Source organism: Microtus pennsylvanicus, chromosome 11 (genome assembly GCF_037038515.1).
Source record: "Microtus pennsylvanicus isolate mMicPen1 chromosome 11, mMicPen1.hap1, whole genome shotgun sequence".
In the NCBI taxonomy this organism is placed as follows: domain Eukaryota; kingdom Metazoa; phylum Chordata; class Mammalia; order Rodentia; family Cricetidae; genus Microtus; species Microtus pennsylvanicus.
The window spans coordinates 90,045,744-90,058,986 of record NC_134589.1 but is presented as its reverse complement, the minus strand read 5'-3'; the positions used below and the strand labels follow the sequence as shown (position 1 = coordinate 90,058,986).

Sequence of the window (13,243 nt, the reverse complement as noted above, 5' to 3'; positions counted from 1 at the left end):
TCCATGGAGTATCAGGCACAGCCATGTGAAATGTATTCCGGACTAATGTAAATTATCCCACGGAAAAGCCAGAGGGATTGTTGTGCAAGGGGGAAACACCCATGTGTAAAGGGGAGACAGTTGGGGGTGGGGGTATTCCTCGTCCCATTTTTCAGTGCAGCGGGGCAGGATTAAATCATGCAATACCCAGAGAGACACAAGCTCCTTTACTGGGTATGGGCAGCAGCAGAAGCAGCCAGGCCAAGGGTACCCAGAAGCCATCCCATCCCAGAGTTGGTTTGTAGCTGTCCCTCAGCCCTTTGGTGACAATTCACAAATGCTCAGCCTTGGACTAGTGCCAAGAGCAGGGAAGCTTGGCACCAGAGGCCTTGCTCCACCTGACACATGTGGCCTCCAGCTCAGCAAGTTCCAGCTGCTGTGGCCACAGCCCAGCCTCAACACTCACAGAGGCCCTGGTCGTGACCGTTTGTCCGTCCCACTGTAGCTCCCAGAACAGGCAGTGCCTGTCGGAACCAGCCCATGGCTTGTCCCTGTGCTAACTGCGCCCTCCTCGCCCTCCTCGTCAAGTGGATGGCTTCCAGGGAGTGGCCGTTGAAATGAACCAATGAAGCCCGTGCCACGCTCAGAGAGGGGCTAGCAGACTTGCCGGGGGGGCAGTCCTTTAAGGGTGGTGTGTGGGAAGTGCATGGGGGCGGGCACAGCAACAGGATCCTGATGGTCAGGAATGGATTTTCTATTTTCGAGCTATTGAGATCTACAGGAATATTGTGAAAATGTAGCTGGCACCCAGATTGCGACCCCAGATCCCTAGTGCCCCAGTCACACACTACCATCCCCACAACTAATTAACCGATGCCCACGTGACTCATACTTCCTCTGCTTTCCCTCAGTTTTTCTTTGCTTGTCAGGTTTTACTGACCCAGGTAGCATTTAGTCACCTCATTCCAGCTGCTCCAGGCTGACACGTTTTGTCCCCTTGCCTTTGAAGCCTTGACGTGCTGCTCAGAGTCAGTGGAGACCCCTCCGTGGGGCCTGGCTCTTGTCTTCCCCATGCTAGGCTGATGTGAGTTTGGGAGGGGTAGCACCTCCCTCATCTACTTTGATGCGCACTGCAAACCTCACTGAGTTGATCATTTGGGATGGCTACCATAGATGGCCCCGCCCCCCATGCCGTGGCAAGATGGCGCTATGCAGCCTCTCCCTGCAGAGGACCGTGACCTGTGCACTATGAGGAGCTGTTCTGGGAAATCTGCTCCTGATCCTCTGTGTCTGTTAAGTCAGTTGTTGGTTCTGTCGGTGTGGACGCATGCATACCTACTTCATACAGTATTATAACTTCATGATAATTAGCTATTTTATCAACTTAATTCTAAAATAGCCTGTGCCCTCTAGAAGATCCTCCTGCGGCCCCTCCTCTGGGAGTACATGTGTGCCCAGTTACTGCTGTCACTACGGATGGCTGATTGTCAGCACGGGGGACAGCACAGCACTGCCTAGCATCCTGGCACCATGGAGTCACCATCAGTCCTTAGATGGTGAGGGTGATGCCAGCAGTGGGGCCATCTGTGCCACAGGGCTCCCCTCTTTAGGTCTTTGGCAATGTAGGGCTCACCCGTGGGCTGTTCTCATGGCATGTCCTGTGCCGAGTCTCCACTGGAAGAATAGCCAGTGTCCACACACAGTCTGCCCTCTCCGGGGCTCGCCAATCGCTGTGCTTAGGTTTGCTGGTCCCTGGCTGCCAGCTTTGCCTGATTCATTGACTTGGGCCAGAGTGTGAGCCGCCCTCCCAGAGTGTGTCATGTGTTGTACCTGCACCTGTGCTGGCAAGCATTCCTTGGGAAGGACATTCAAAGCTGTGATTTTTTTCACAGAAACCTGTAAACAAAAGGCTTCCCACAAATGCCCATGGGCAGTGCATGCCCAAGCATGCAGTTCAGATCTGATGCTTACGCTGCATCTCCCACAGTATGGTGGCCATCATCTGAACTGGGCATCACAGGTCTCTCCTGTTCACAAAAGCAGGGAACCTGGCGTTGCAGAGTTCCCTGGTCCTAGGCTCTGGGTCACGCTGCTCAGACATCTGTATCCTCTTTTCTGTGAGGACACGTGGTGACATTTGCGGACTTCTTGGTCAGGCTGAACCTGATTGCTGTGTAATCATTTGACCCTGTTGACCTTCCTCCTTTTCTCCTTTTGCCCCGCTCTCAATACAGGATGGGAATCCCAGCTGCTGGAAACAGGATTCCTGGGGATCTTTCTGTGCCCTCTCTGGACGCTGTCCCGCCTCCCTAAGCACACCCCCACATCTGGAGTTGTCCTGTGGGGCTTCCGCTGGCTGATCTTCAGGATCATGCTTGGAGCGGTAAGTGGAACTGTCATATAGTGTATCTGGGAACAATGTTCTCAGAACAGACCTGGTGACTCTGCTGGCCTGAGCTGGGCTGGGCTGGCTCATCTGGAGCCTGGACCTTCTTGCTGACCTGTAACTGCTCTCCTGGTATTGGCCTCGCTCTGCCCACTGAGTCCTCCACTTCACAAGGTGGCCTGCTGTGAACAGTCTGCCCATCAGTTCCACCAGCCACATACACAATCGTTTTCTGTGGGAAGCAACCACAACTTTGAGTCCTTTTCTGGAGGAGAGTTGGGGAAGAGCTGTGTCCTCTCTCAGAATGTCTTGGATGCCTCCAAGTCGTTTCAGAATGATGAAGGTCATGCGCCATTGAAATGTGTTGGTGAAGGGGCTGCAGTGTGAGCCTCTCTTTCCGCCCTAGTGCAGCAGCTTCCAGACACCTCTGTCTGCGTCGGTCTTTTTGTTGGATTCCCCAGCTTGCTTCTATGTGTCTCTCACATAAACCAGATGTGTCCAAAATGTTCTAGTCCAGCATGTCAATCATCTGACAGCCTGTGTGGTCGACAGTCCTTGCCTGCTCCAGGGCTGCTCTCCCCACGTCTGCTCCTCCCCACCCCATTACACATTTGAAACTTTGAAGTAAGAGTGAGCCGTCTGCTTTTGACCTCTGGATTCTACAGAGAATGTGGCTGTCTACTTCCCTACGTTGCACTTCTTACTCTTTGGTGAGCTCTTTTTCTAGCTTTTCCATGTTGCAGCCTTACTGGACATATCCTCTCTACGTGGATCTCTTTGTTTGCTTTTACCAAACCAAATGTGCAGAGAAGTTGAGGCACACCACAAAGAATGGGTACCTGAGTCATGTGATCACAGTGCTCCCATATGAGAGCAGGAGTCTTCAAGCCAAGACCTCCTTCAGTCTAGAACATTCTGCACTGTTCTCTGACTGCCCAGACCTTGCTTTTCAGGCTTATCTGGTGACGGCATGACTGCTCTGGGCATTACCTATCTCCCGATGCTCATAGTGGCAGCAGTGTCTGCCCCTTCTTGACCAGCTTCCGGCTGCAGGCTCAGGAGGAGCCCGCCTTCCCACTGCAGTCCAGGGTGCTGTGAGCCCTCTGGAGCCCATGCTGTCTCTCTGGGGCTGTGCATCTTGACCAGAACTGTGCTCTTGTGGCACTGCAGATCCTCCGGTCCGATCTGACTCCTCCTGCTGTGTGAGACATTCAGGGCAAGAACTTCATAGTCCATCACTGAGGGAAGTCAGGGCAGGAATTTAAACAAGAACTGAAACCGTGGAAGAATGCTCTTTTCTGGCATGCTCTGAAGTTCATGCTTAGCTAGCTTTCCTATACAGTTCGGGAATCCCTGCCTAGGAATGGCGCTGCCCACGGTGGGTTGCTCTTCTTTGTCATTTAACAATGCCCCACAACATGTCAGTAGGCGGGCCTGATCTGGGGAATCCCTCGGCTGATGCTCTCTTAAGTGACTAGGCTATATCAAGCTGATTGACAGTTTAAGCTGACTGGGACCCCTCTGCACTGTGGGTGAAGCAGCCTATGCTTAGATGAGATGCTCCCCGAGTATAAATACCCCATCTTCTTCACCATCTTCTACAGAGTTCACTATATAGGGCATGGGCCTCAGTGAGGGAAATGCCATAGGAGGGTCCCTGATGCCTCAGTGGGCATGTGTGTGCATGTGGCATGGCGGGCTAAGCCCTTTTCTCCACACTGCAGCCTTGGCCTTGGCTCTGGCCCAGGTGCTTTTGCCCCCAAGGATGTCCTGAGGCTCAGGTGATGATCAGGGCACCTGACAAATTGTTTCTGGGACTAAAACAATCCAATAGCTTTGTGTTTTTATGTGTGGACATTGAAAGTCACCTGATTAGGGCTGGAGAGATGGCGTAGCAGTTAAGAGCACTGGCTGCTCTTCCAGAGGACCCGGGTTCAATTCCCAGCACCCACATGGCAACTCACAGCTGTCTGTAAGTCCAAGATCTGACACCCTCGCCCAGACATACATGTAGGCAAAACATCAACACACATTAAATAGAATAAATAAATTGTTTTTTAAAAAGGAAAAAAGAAAGTCACCGGGTTTCCGGGCACTCTCCGCATGCTTGTTCTCTGAAGCAGGTCACCTGGCCCATAATCCTCTGTGACTGTAGCTGTGCTCTTTCTCTGCTCTTGTGACCGGGGTTCCTGGAGAGGCCTCAGCTGGGACCCACCACATCTACCCATGTCCCCAGCTGTCTCCGGTGGCTGTGAGCTTCCCCATGTTGGGCATATGAAGGGCCATAACAGCCCGACAGGAGGATGGGCAGGTGTGAGAGACCCTAGGAAGGCTGTGTGGAGCCAGTATTGTCAACAGTAACTAACATGGGTGAAATCCTGTGCCTGCCAGGCCACAGTGCTGACTCCGTGTCTGTGCTGCCGTGTGCTGCCTTGTGCTGCCGTGTGCTGCCTTGTGCTGCCGTGTGCTGCCTTGTGCTGCCGTGTGCTGCCTTGTGCTGCCGTGTGCTGCCGTGTGCTGCCGTGTGTTGCCCTGTGCTGCCGGGTGCTGCCGTGTGCTGCAAGCATGCTGCCTTGTGCTGCCGTGTGCTGCAAGCGTGCTGCCGTGTGCTGCCGTGTGCTGCAAGCGTGCTGCCGTGTGCTGCCGTGTGTTGCCGTGTGCTGCCTTGTGCTGCCGTGTGCTGCCCTGTGCTGCCGGGTGCTGCCGTGTGCTGCAAGCATGCTGCCTTGTGCTGCCGTGTGCTGCCTTGTGCTGCCGTGTGCTGCCTTGTGCTGCCGTGTGCTGCAAGCGTGCTGCCGTGTGCTGCAAGCGTGCTGCCTTGTGCTGCCGTGTGCTGCAAGCGTGCTGCCGTGTGCTGCCGTGTGCTGCAAGCGTGCTGCCGTGTGCTGCCGTGTGCTGCAAGCGTGCTGCCGTGTGCTGCCGTGTGCTGCAAGCGTGCTGCCGTGTGCTGCCGTGTGCTGCAAGCGTGCTGCCGTGTGCTGCCGTGTGCTGCCTTGTGCTGCAAACGTGCTGCCTTGTGCTGCCGTGTGCTGCAAGCGTGCTGCCTTGTGCTGCCGTGTGCTGCAAGCGTGCTGCCGTGTGCTGCCTTCTCCAAGGCCAGTGTGCATTTGGGAAGGGGCACTGAACCACTTTGCTGTCTTCTGTGACAAAGGGCATTTCTTCCTGGCTGGCCGACAGTGCTACAAACTTAGTCTCCTCTCCTGGCTGGAGTTAGGGAGCCTGAAACTTTTCAGAAGTTTCAAGAAGCTCTATGTGGAAGCCAGCTGTGTTATGAGAGGCAGAATGCAGCCAAACTTGTGTGAAGCCCAGGTCTGCAGAGAAGCTGAGCTATGTGGAGAAGAAGGCTCAGCTCTGTGGACAAGCCCAACTTCATAGAGAAACCCAGCCCTGTGGAAAAGATGAACTAGATGGAGAAGCTAAGCTCTAGAGGAAAGCTGAGCTGCGTGAAGAAGCTGGGCTGTGTGGAGAAGCACCGCCCTTAGAGAAGCTGAGTTGTATGGATAAGCTATACGGCTGTTCCATGCACCATTCTGGTGCCAAGAGTTGAATGCACCCCCCATGATGCCTGACAGTGCGCGAATCATTAGCACATTCTGAAGCCCTTTTATGGCATTTTGATTGACTGCTAGCACCAGCTGGATAAAAATTACCAGGTGCACTAAAAGGTGTAATTACTTGCTACAGTCTTAGGTTGGATATTATTAATCTTGCTTCTGTGGGAAGCATATCAGGAGAGGTGCTGTGGCAATAGAGTGGTGGTAGCCTCCTGTCCATTGTGGGCTGGCTCAGACCTGAGACCGCAAACCAGCCCTCAAGACTTCATCATCTGGAGGCATTTTGTATGCACCCAGATTGGTTTGTCCCTTGGAGCTGAGTCTCAGAGTCCTACAGTCATGATGCGGTGGTGCCTCACTGGAGAGGAAAAGCGGTAGCGTTTGTCACCTGTGTGAGGCTGAGTCAGGACTAGGACGGCCACATCCTCCATGCTGCATGGCTGACCCAGGCCACCATCCTCCCTGTAAGATGCAGCTGCTATCAGCTCACACGGGGCGGTGTGGATCCATGGTCTACAGAGATCCGCAGCCAGCTTCATGGCCTCGGCTTCTGTGGGCGGCATACCTGGCCAGGGCAAGGGGAAGGTCAAGCAGAGCTGAGACCACGCCGAGCTGAAGGAGAAGAAGTTGGTGGAGGATGCGGAGGGATCTGTTCTGGATGGAGCTCTGAGAGGCCTGGCCTCCCTCTGCAGAGCCCTGATCTAATGATGAAGGACATCAGCAAGCCCTCTGTGGGGACAGAATTACTGCCCGCTTCCTCTCAGATGTCATTAGAGACAGAAGAGAACAGCCAACTCAGGTCATCAGACTTGGTGGCAAGTCCCTTTACCCACTGAGCCTTCTCAGCAGTCCCACAAGACACTGGATTCTGTACTGTAGAAGCTGTAGAAAATGAGATCCTCAAGTCTAGCATTTGCAGTAACATCCAAGGCAGGCTGTAATCCGGGCATGTAATCCTAGCTCCTTGGGAGGCTGAGGAAGAAGGATCATAAACACAGGCATCCTGGTCTACAGAGGAAGTGTAAGGCCAGCTGGGCCCCAGTATAAAGTCAAAAGTTAGTGGTAGAGCCCTGCTTCACGTGCGCACAGTGCTGGCTCAGTGCCCAGCACCACTGTTTAGTCGCTGTTCTAGCGCTATCAAGGGACACCATGACCAAGTCAAAAAAGAAAGCATTTAATGGGGAACTGGTTTGCAGTTTCAGATGTTATTCCATTATCACCATGGTAGGAAGAATGATGATGTACAGGCAGACATGGTGTTGCAGAAGTAGCTAAGAGTTCTATATCCTGATTCTTTGAAAGACAATGGGCTTGGCTTGGGCTTTTGAAACCTCAAAGGTCTCCCCCCAGTAACACTTCCTCCAACAAGGCCAGACCTCCTGATCCTTCTAATCCTTTCTAATAGTGCCACTCCCTGGTGACTGAGCATCCAAATATCTGAGTTCATTGGAACCATTCCTATTCAAACCATCATAACTACACAGAGAGAGAGTGGGGGAAACAGAGAGACAAAGATACAGAAAGATATGCACACATGTGCATGCCTGCACGCGCGCACACACACACACACCACTCATGGCTCTTTCACAAAAGGCTCCAGAACAGGTAATCCCTGGCTGTCCTCTTTGGGTGAACCAGGGGAAGAAACATAGGAAGAAGCCATAGGAAGAGCATACAGGATCCTTCTTGGGTGATGGGGACATCTGATGTCTCCATGGGAGAAGGTGCTGTGCGAATGTGTGTCCTCTTCTCCTCAAGCCTTCAACTGTGCGGCAGCTCAAGAGTTATTTCTAGACCTGATGAGGTCAGCCTATGGCTGAGGAAGGAAGGATGACTGAGGGGAGTAGGAGTTCCCCTCCAACCTGTTTGTCCTTGCATCCCTCAGAAACCATGTCCCTCTGGGGTGGTGGGACTCAGCTCAGCCAAGTGCCGCCACCTGTGCTGCTACCAACCACGGCCATGGCCTCCCTCTGTCACCCGGTCCCCTATAGCACAGCAGGGGAGGAATCTTGTTTCCTCTTCTAGTTTTTGGTGGCATTGAAGTCAAGGTGGTATTAGGGGACAGTCTACAGCTAGTGGGTAGACCAGATCAAGGTGACCAGATGCAGGGAGAGCACACGTGCCAGAGTGCCACAGCAGTGCCCGGCGCTCTGCCTGGTCCTTTCTTCTCCTTAACCAGAAACCCAGGTTGCAGCTGCTTGTCCCGAGCTGAGTGAACCGTCCTGGGTGTCTGTGGGTGTGGTAGCAGCACTCACTAACTCAACAGGAGCAGGCCTCAGGAAACAGAATAGGCTCCTTGCAAGAGGGTCTCTGCGAGGAGCAGAACCTAAAGGGAAGGTACAGCGCTGTGTGCCCCCATGCCACACAGCAGGAGCCTACTCTAGAGCTCTGGGTTCCCAGGTGTTCGCATGCCTCCAGCCTTGCTGGGTGGGGCTGTGTCAGCGGTTCTGTGTGGGTGGATGTGGAGCACTGCCCTCCTTTCTCAACTGCAGGAGTGCAGACAGTCTCACATGGCTCCCTCATCCCAGGAAGGTTCCCCCGCCTCCATCCCACCAGACTGCGATGTTTTCCTTAGCGCATCATTCTCAGCCACATTGAGGCGGAGGCTCTCCTACTTCAGGAAACTGTGTCGCGCCAACACTGAAGGCAGTAGATTACCTTTGTGATGCTTTTTTAAACATTCTTTTGCACTTCTTGATCTCATTCTGTTGGGCAGTTCTTGTGTCTGTAATGAGGTTTATATGTTCCTCATTCAGCAGAACTGGCTTTGAGTGCTTGTCAGTGCAGCCCCTCCTCCTCGTCTAAAGCTACTGGGCAGAGCCCGGCATCGGGCAGAGATGGATTTTCCATGCAAACTCTGGAACCAGCTCTGCCCTTGATTATCCTATCCTGGTGAACTGTGCTGAATGACAAGCTAGCGGTCTCCATTGCTGAGATTCTGGGAATCAAGCCAGCGTCTTTGTTGCTGGGAATTCTCAGGCCTGCACATTACCCAAGGGGAGACCACTTGCTTTTCACATTGACCCCTAGAGTGTGGAAAAGCTGAGAAACCTGTCTGGTCGTACACCTCCCTCCTCTAACCTCTGCCTCCCTTTGGAGAAGCATGTGTGGGTGGCAGTCCCTCCTTTGTGAGGTATACACTGCTCTCTTCCTGGAGAGCCTAGCCTGCTGTGAGCTTCACCTGCAGAGGTGCTGCGGGCCCATGAAGGTAGAGATGAGGCAGAGAGCGGGTAACGCTGGTAGACAGCAAATGATAGGAGCTGTCAGGTCAGGGGCAGAGGGTGTCCCTTCCCCTGACCCTGCCTCTGGGCTGCATCTCTGCAGTGTGTCCTGAGTTGGCACCAGACTCCACACAGTTTCTGTCTGTGCTCATCTTTTTTTTCAGATTTTTTAAAATTTGTTAGATTTTTTTTTTAAAAAAAAATACCAATCCAAGTTCTCCTTCCCTTCCCTCCTCCCATTCCATCCACACACCCTCTCACCCCACCCCCATCCAGTCCTCAGAGAGGGTAAGGCACATTGCCTTGTGGGAGGTCCAGGACCCTTCCTACTATATCTAGGCTGAGCAAGATATACATCCAAAGAGAATAGGATCCCAAAAAACCAGTACATGCAGTAGGGATAAATCCTGGTTCCACCGTCAGTGGTCCCTCAGTCTGCCCCAACTATGCATCTGTCAACCACATTCAGAGGGACAAGTTTGGTCCTATGCTTGTTCCTTCCCAGTCCAGCTGGAGTTAGTGAGCTCCTATTAGCTCAGGTAGACTGTTTCAGTGGGTGAACCCATCATGGTCTTGACCTCCTTGCTCATATTCTCATTCCTTCCACTCTTCAACTGGACTTTGGGAGCTCAGTCCAGTGCTCAGATGTGGGTCTCTGCCTCTGCCTCCATCAGTTGCTGGATGAAGGCTCTATGGTGATATAAGATAATTATCAGTCTGACTACAGGGCAAGTCAAGATCAGGTCCCCTCTCCTCTATTACCCAGGGTCTTAGTTGGGGTCATCCTTGTGGATTCCTGGGAATTTCTCTAGAGCCAGGTTTCTGCTAACCCTATAATGGCTCCCTCAATCAAGATATCTCTCTCCTGTTCTCATCTCTGTCCTTCCTCCATATCGACCATCCCATTCCCTCAAGTTCTCCTCTCCTTCCTCTTCTCCTCTTACCCTCCCCTCTCCCCCACCCCCATATCAGTGCTGTTCTTTAACAGCTTGTGCTGCGAGTTTTCTTGATATTTAATTTTAAAATTAGCATATATTTATTGTATAATATAATGGATCTCCTGACATTTCCATATATGCACATAATGTGCTACTTCTGATACTTTTTTCTTTATGTTTGCTTCATATTTCAGAAGTTAGGAATTTACTACTCAGCCAGGCCTGCTGCTGTGTACTATTAAACCCCAGCACTTGGGAGGCAGAAGCAGGTGGATCTCTGAGTTTGAGACCAGCCTGATCTATAGATGATTCTGGAACGGCCAGAGCTACACAGTGAGACCCTGTCTCAAAACAACAACAATAGCAAAGAATTTGGGACTCTAGATTTTTTTAGAACAAAACATAAGCTAAACAGGCAATTCTCATTGCATTGAGAACAGCTGCTACAGCTGAATGGGGTGTTTTACATCATTTATCCTGGGAGGAGGCTGAGAGATCAAGGCTAAATATCTGCAGTGCCGTGAGGATTGGCATTCTGTGTCTCATGTTGAGGTGTTCCCAGTCCACAGGCTGTGGAAAACAGTGATGAGAACACTACCCATTCGACTTCAGCTTCCTTCTTGTTAGTAGAGGCAGTCTTGACCACCGCCTTGTGTATGTGCCTTGCCCTCCAGTCCTGTGTTATTGTCCCTCGCTACAGCGCCTACAGGTGGGGCCCTCCGATGCTCCTCACACACAGGAAATGGCATCATCTGAAGTTAAGACAGAAGCCTGCATAGTCAGTGGCTTCTAGGTCAGAACTGAGCAGCAGCCAGCACGTGACCCAAGACTTCCTGAGAAGACACACACGCACACACACACCCAGGTCAGCACGTGTGTTGGAAGTGCTGCTGCGGGTCACCTGGGATGTCACAAGAGCTCTAGGCCTGCAGATTTGACAGCTCAGATGAGACAGGCAGATTCCTTGACAAATGCAACCACCAAAACCAAGACAAAGGAAGCAGGAAACCTGGAGAGTTTTGTGTCTGTTAAAGACATTGAATTAGAAGTAAGAGAAGCAAAACCATTGCAGAAAGAATCCTTCCCCAGCTGGCTTCCCCGGTGAACCATCAGACATTTCAGGAGGAAATAGCAGCAGTCCTACGCTGATGCTGTAGAAAACACTGGAGGAGGAGCAGTCCAAGTACCTCATGCAACCAGCACTGCAGCAACCCTAGACATAATGAGGACCTGTGGAAACAAAGACCAGAGCCCAGGGTCCTCACAAAGGAGCCCGCAAAGATTGGTCAGTGAAATCTTGAATAAAAAAGCACAGGTTCATCTTGGGGATGCAAGGCTGGGTAACTTTTTAAAATAAGTTCATGTCATTTGGTACAGTAACAAAATAGAGATAAAAAGCCATTTTATCATCACAAGTTTTTAAAAATTAATACACAATTGCAATTGTATATATAATATATGCTTATATATGTACACACACACACACACATATATATATATATACATACACACACAAATACACAGATACCCAGTCTTTAAAAAGAAAGAAAGCTGGATGTGGTGGCAGGAGGATCTCTGAGCTGAGGCCAGCCTGATCTACAGAGTGAGACCGAGACAACCTAGACACACAGAGGAACACTCTCAAGCCCTTAAGAACAAACAAATAAAGCATAAAAGCATGTATGAGGTCAGAAGTGGCAGGGTGCCTGTTCTCATGACCACTCTTTCAGAGTGGTATTAGGCATCAAGTTTGGAAAAGAAGAAATTAAGTTATAATCCACAAATATGATTGTGCATTTAGAAAACCCAGTGAAAGCTGAGCGTGGTACGCACCTAATCTCAGCACTCAGAAGGTGGAGGTTGGGCTTCAAGAGTCAAGGACATCTTGTGTAGTTCAAGGCCAACCTTGTCCCTTTACTCCCCTGCCCCTCAACCACCTGGGAAGAAGGAAGGAAAGGAATTGAAGAAACAACTGTTAAAATGAATGTGAGGCTTTAGGGTGCAAGGTTGACATCATATATTCTTTAAGATTTATATGCCGGGCGGTGGTGGCGCACACCTTTAATCCCAGCACTCGGGAGACAGAGACAGGGGGATCTCTGTGAGTTCGAGGCCAGCCTGGTCTACAATAGCTAGTCCCAGGACAGGCTCCAAAACCACAGAGAAACCCTGTCTAGGAAAAAAAAAGATATATATATATATATATATATATATATATATATATATATATATATATATATCTCATATATATATGGGTGTTTTGTCTCTGTGCTGTGTATGTGCAATGCTGAAGGAGGCCAGAAGAGGGCATCAGATCCCAGAATTAGAGTTACAGATGGTTGTTAGCTATCATGTGGCTGCTGAGAATTGGACCCCTGCCCCTGGGAGAGCAGCCAGTGATCTTAGCCACTGAGCCATCCTTCCAGCCCAATATTTCATAACCTGTTAACAAGCCATTTCAAAATAAAAATTTGAGGGTGTTATCTATTGCATCAAAGCCCCTCAGAAGCCTCATAGTAAAACTTTAAGGGTGTCTAAGATGTGCATTTTTAAAAGCTGTGCAGTAGGGCCTAAGGGAATTTCAAATATTACAAATGGAGATACAGACAATGTTCATAGATCAGAAAGACTCAGCATTGCATCTGGCTTGCCCAGTTTTACCTACAGATTCAAGGTGATCAGTATCCAACTCCCTAACTGATTCTGAATTGCGTATGAAAATACAGAAGATCTTTTTTTTAAAAAAAAAAACAAACCAGAGTTAGAGGGTTATGCTGATTTTTAGGGCTCACTTTAAAGCTGAAGTATGCTAGTGACCTATGTTGGAAGAGTGGGGTCCAAGAACAGATCTCATACTCTGCTCTTCATGGGCACCGGCAAGCTGAGGGGAAAACAAAACTATCTCTTACAGACAGCACTAGAGTGGTTGCACAGGCTCACTAAAAAAAGTGTTGAAAAGTTATACGAAAAGACCACCTGGAAAAGTGAGCCGGGAAACCATAGTTGGGGAGAACATTTGGGGCACACAGTTTTGACATACAACATAGAGCGCACATTGCAACCATAGAAACGTGAGCAAAAGGCAAAGGAAGGTACAAGATTCATCGATGAGTGTGTGGGAAGCTAAGAGAGACCACACCTTTTAGAAGGGATAAGAACAGCATG

The 13,243-nt window shown here is 50.6% G+C and overlaps 1 protein-coding gene across 4 annotated transcripts in view; it reads left to right on the top strand.

Moving 5' to 3' along the window:
• Positions 1–13,243, top strand: part of Lmf1 (lipase maturation factor 1) — a 91,787-nt gene that overhangs the window by 41,561 nt on the left and 36,983 nt on the right. For all 4 annotated transcript variants that reach the window (XM_075941479.1, XM_075941478.1, XM_075941477.1 and 1 more), the window contains one exon: positions 2,214–2,362. In XM_075941479.1, coding sequence (XP_075797594.1) covers positions 2,351–2,362 — 12 coding nt within the window. In that variant the 5' untranslated portion in view covers positions 2,214–2,350. The remainder of the gene's footprint in view (positions 1–2,213; positions 2,363–13,243) is intronic.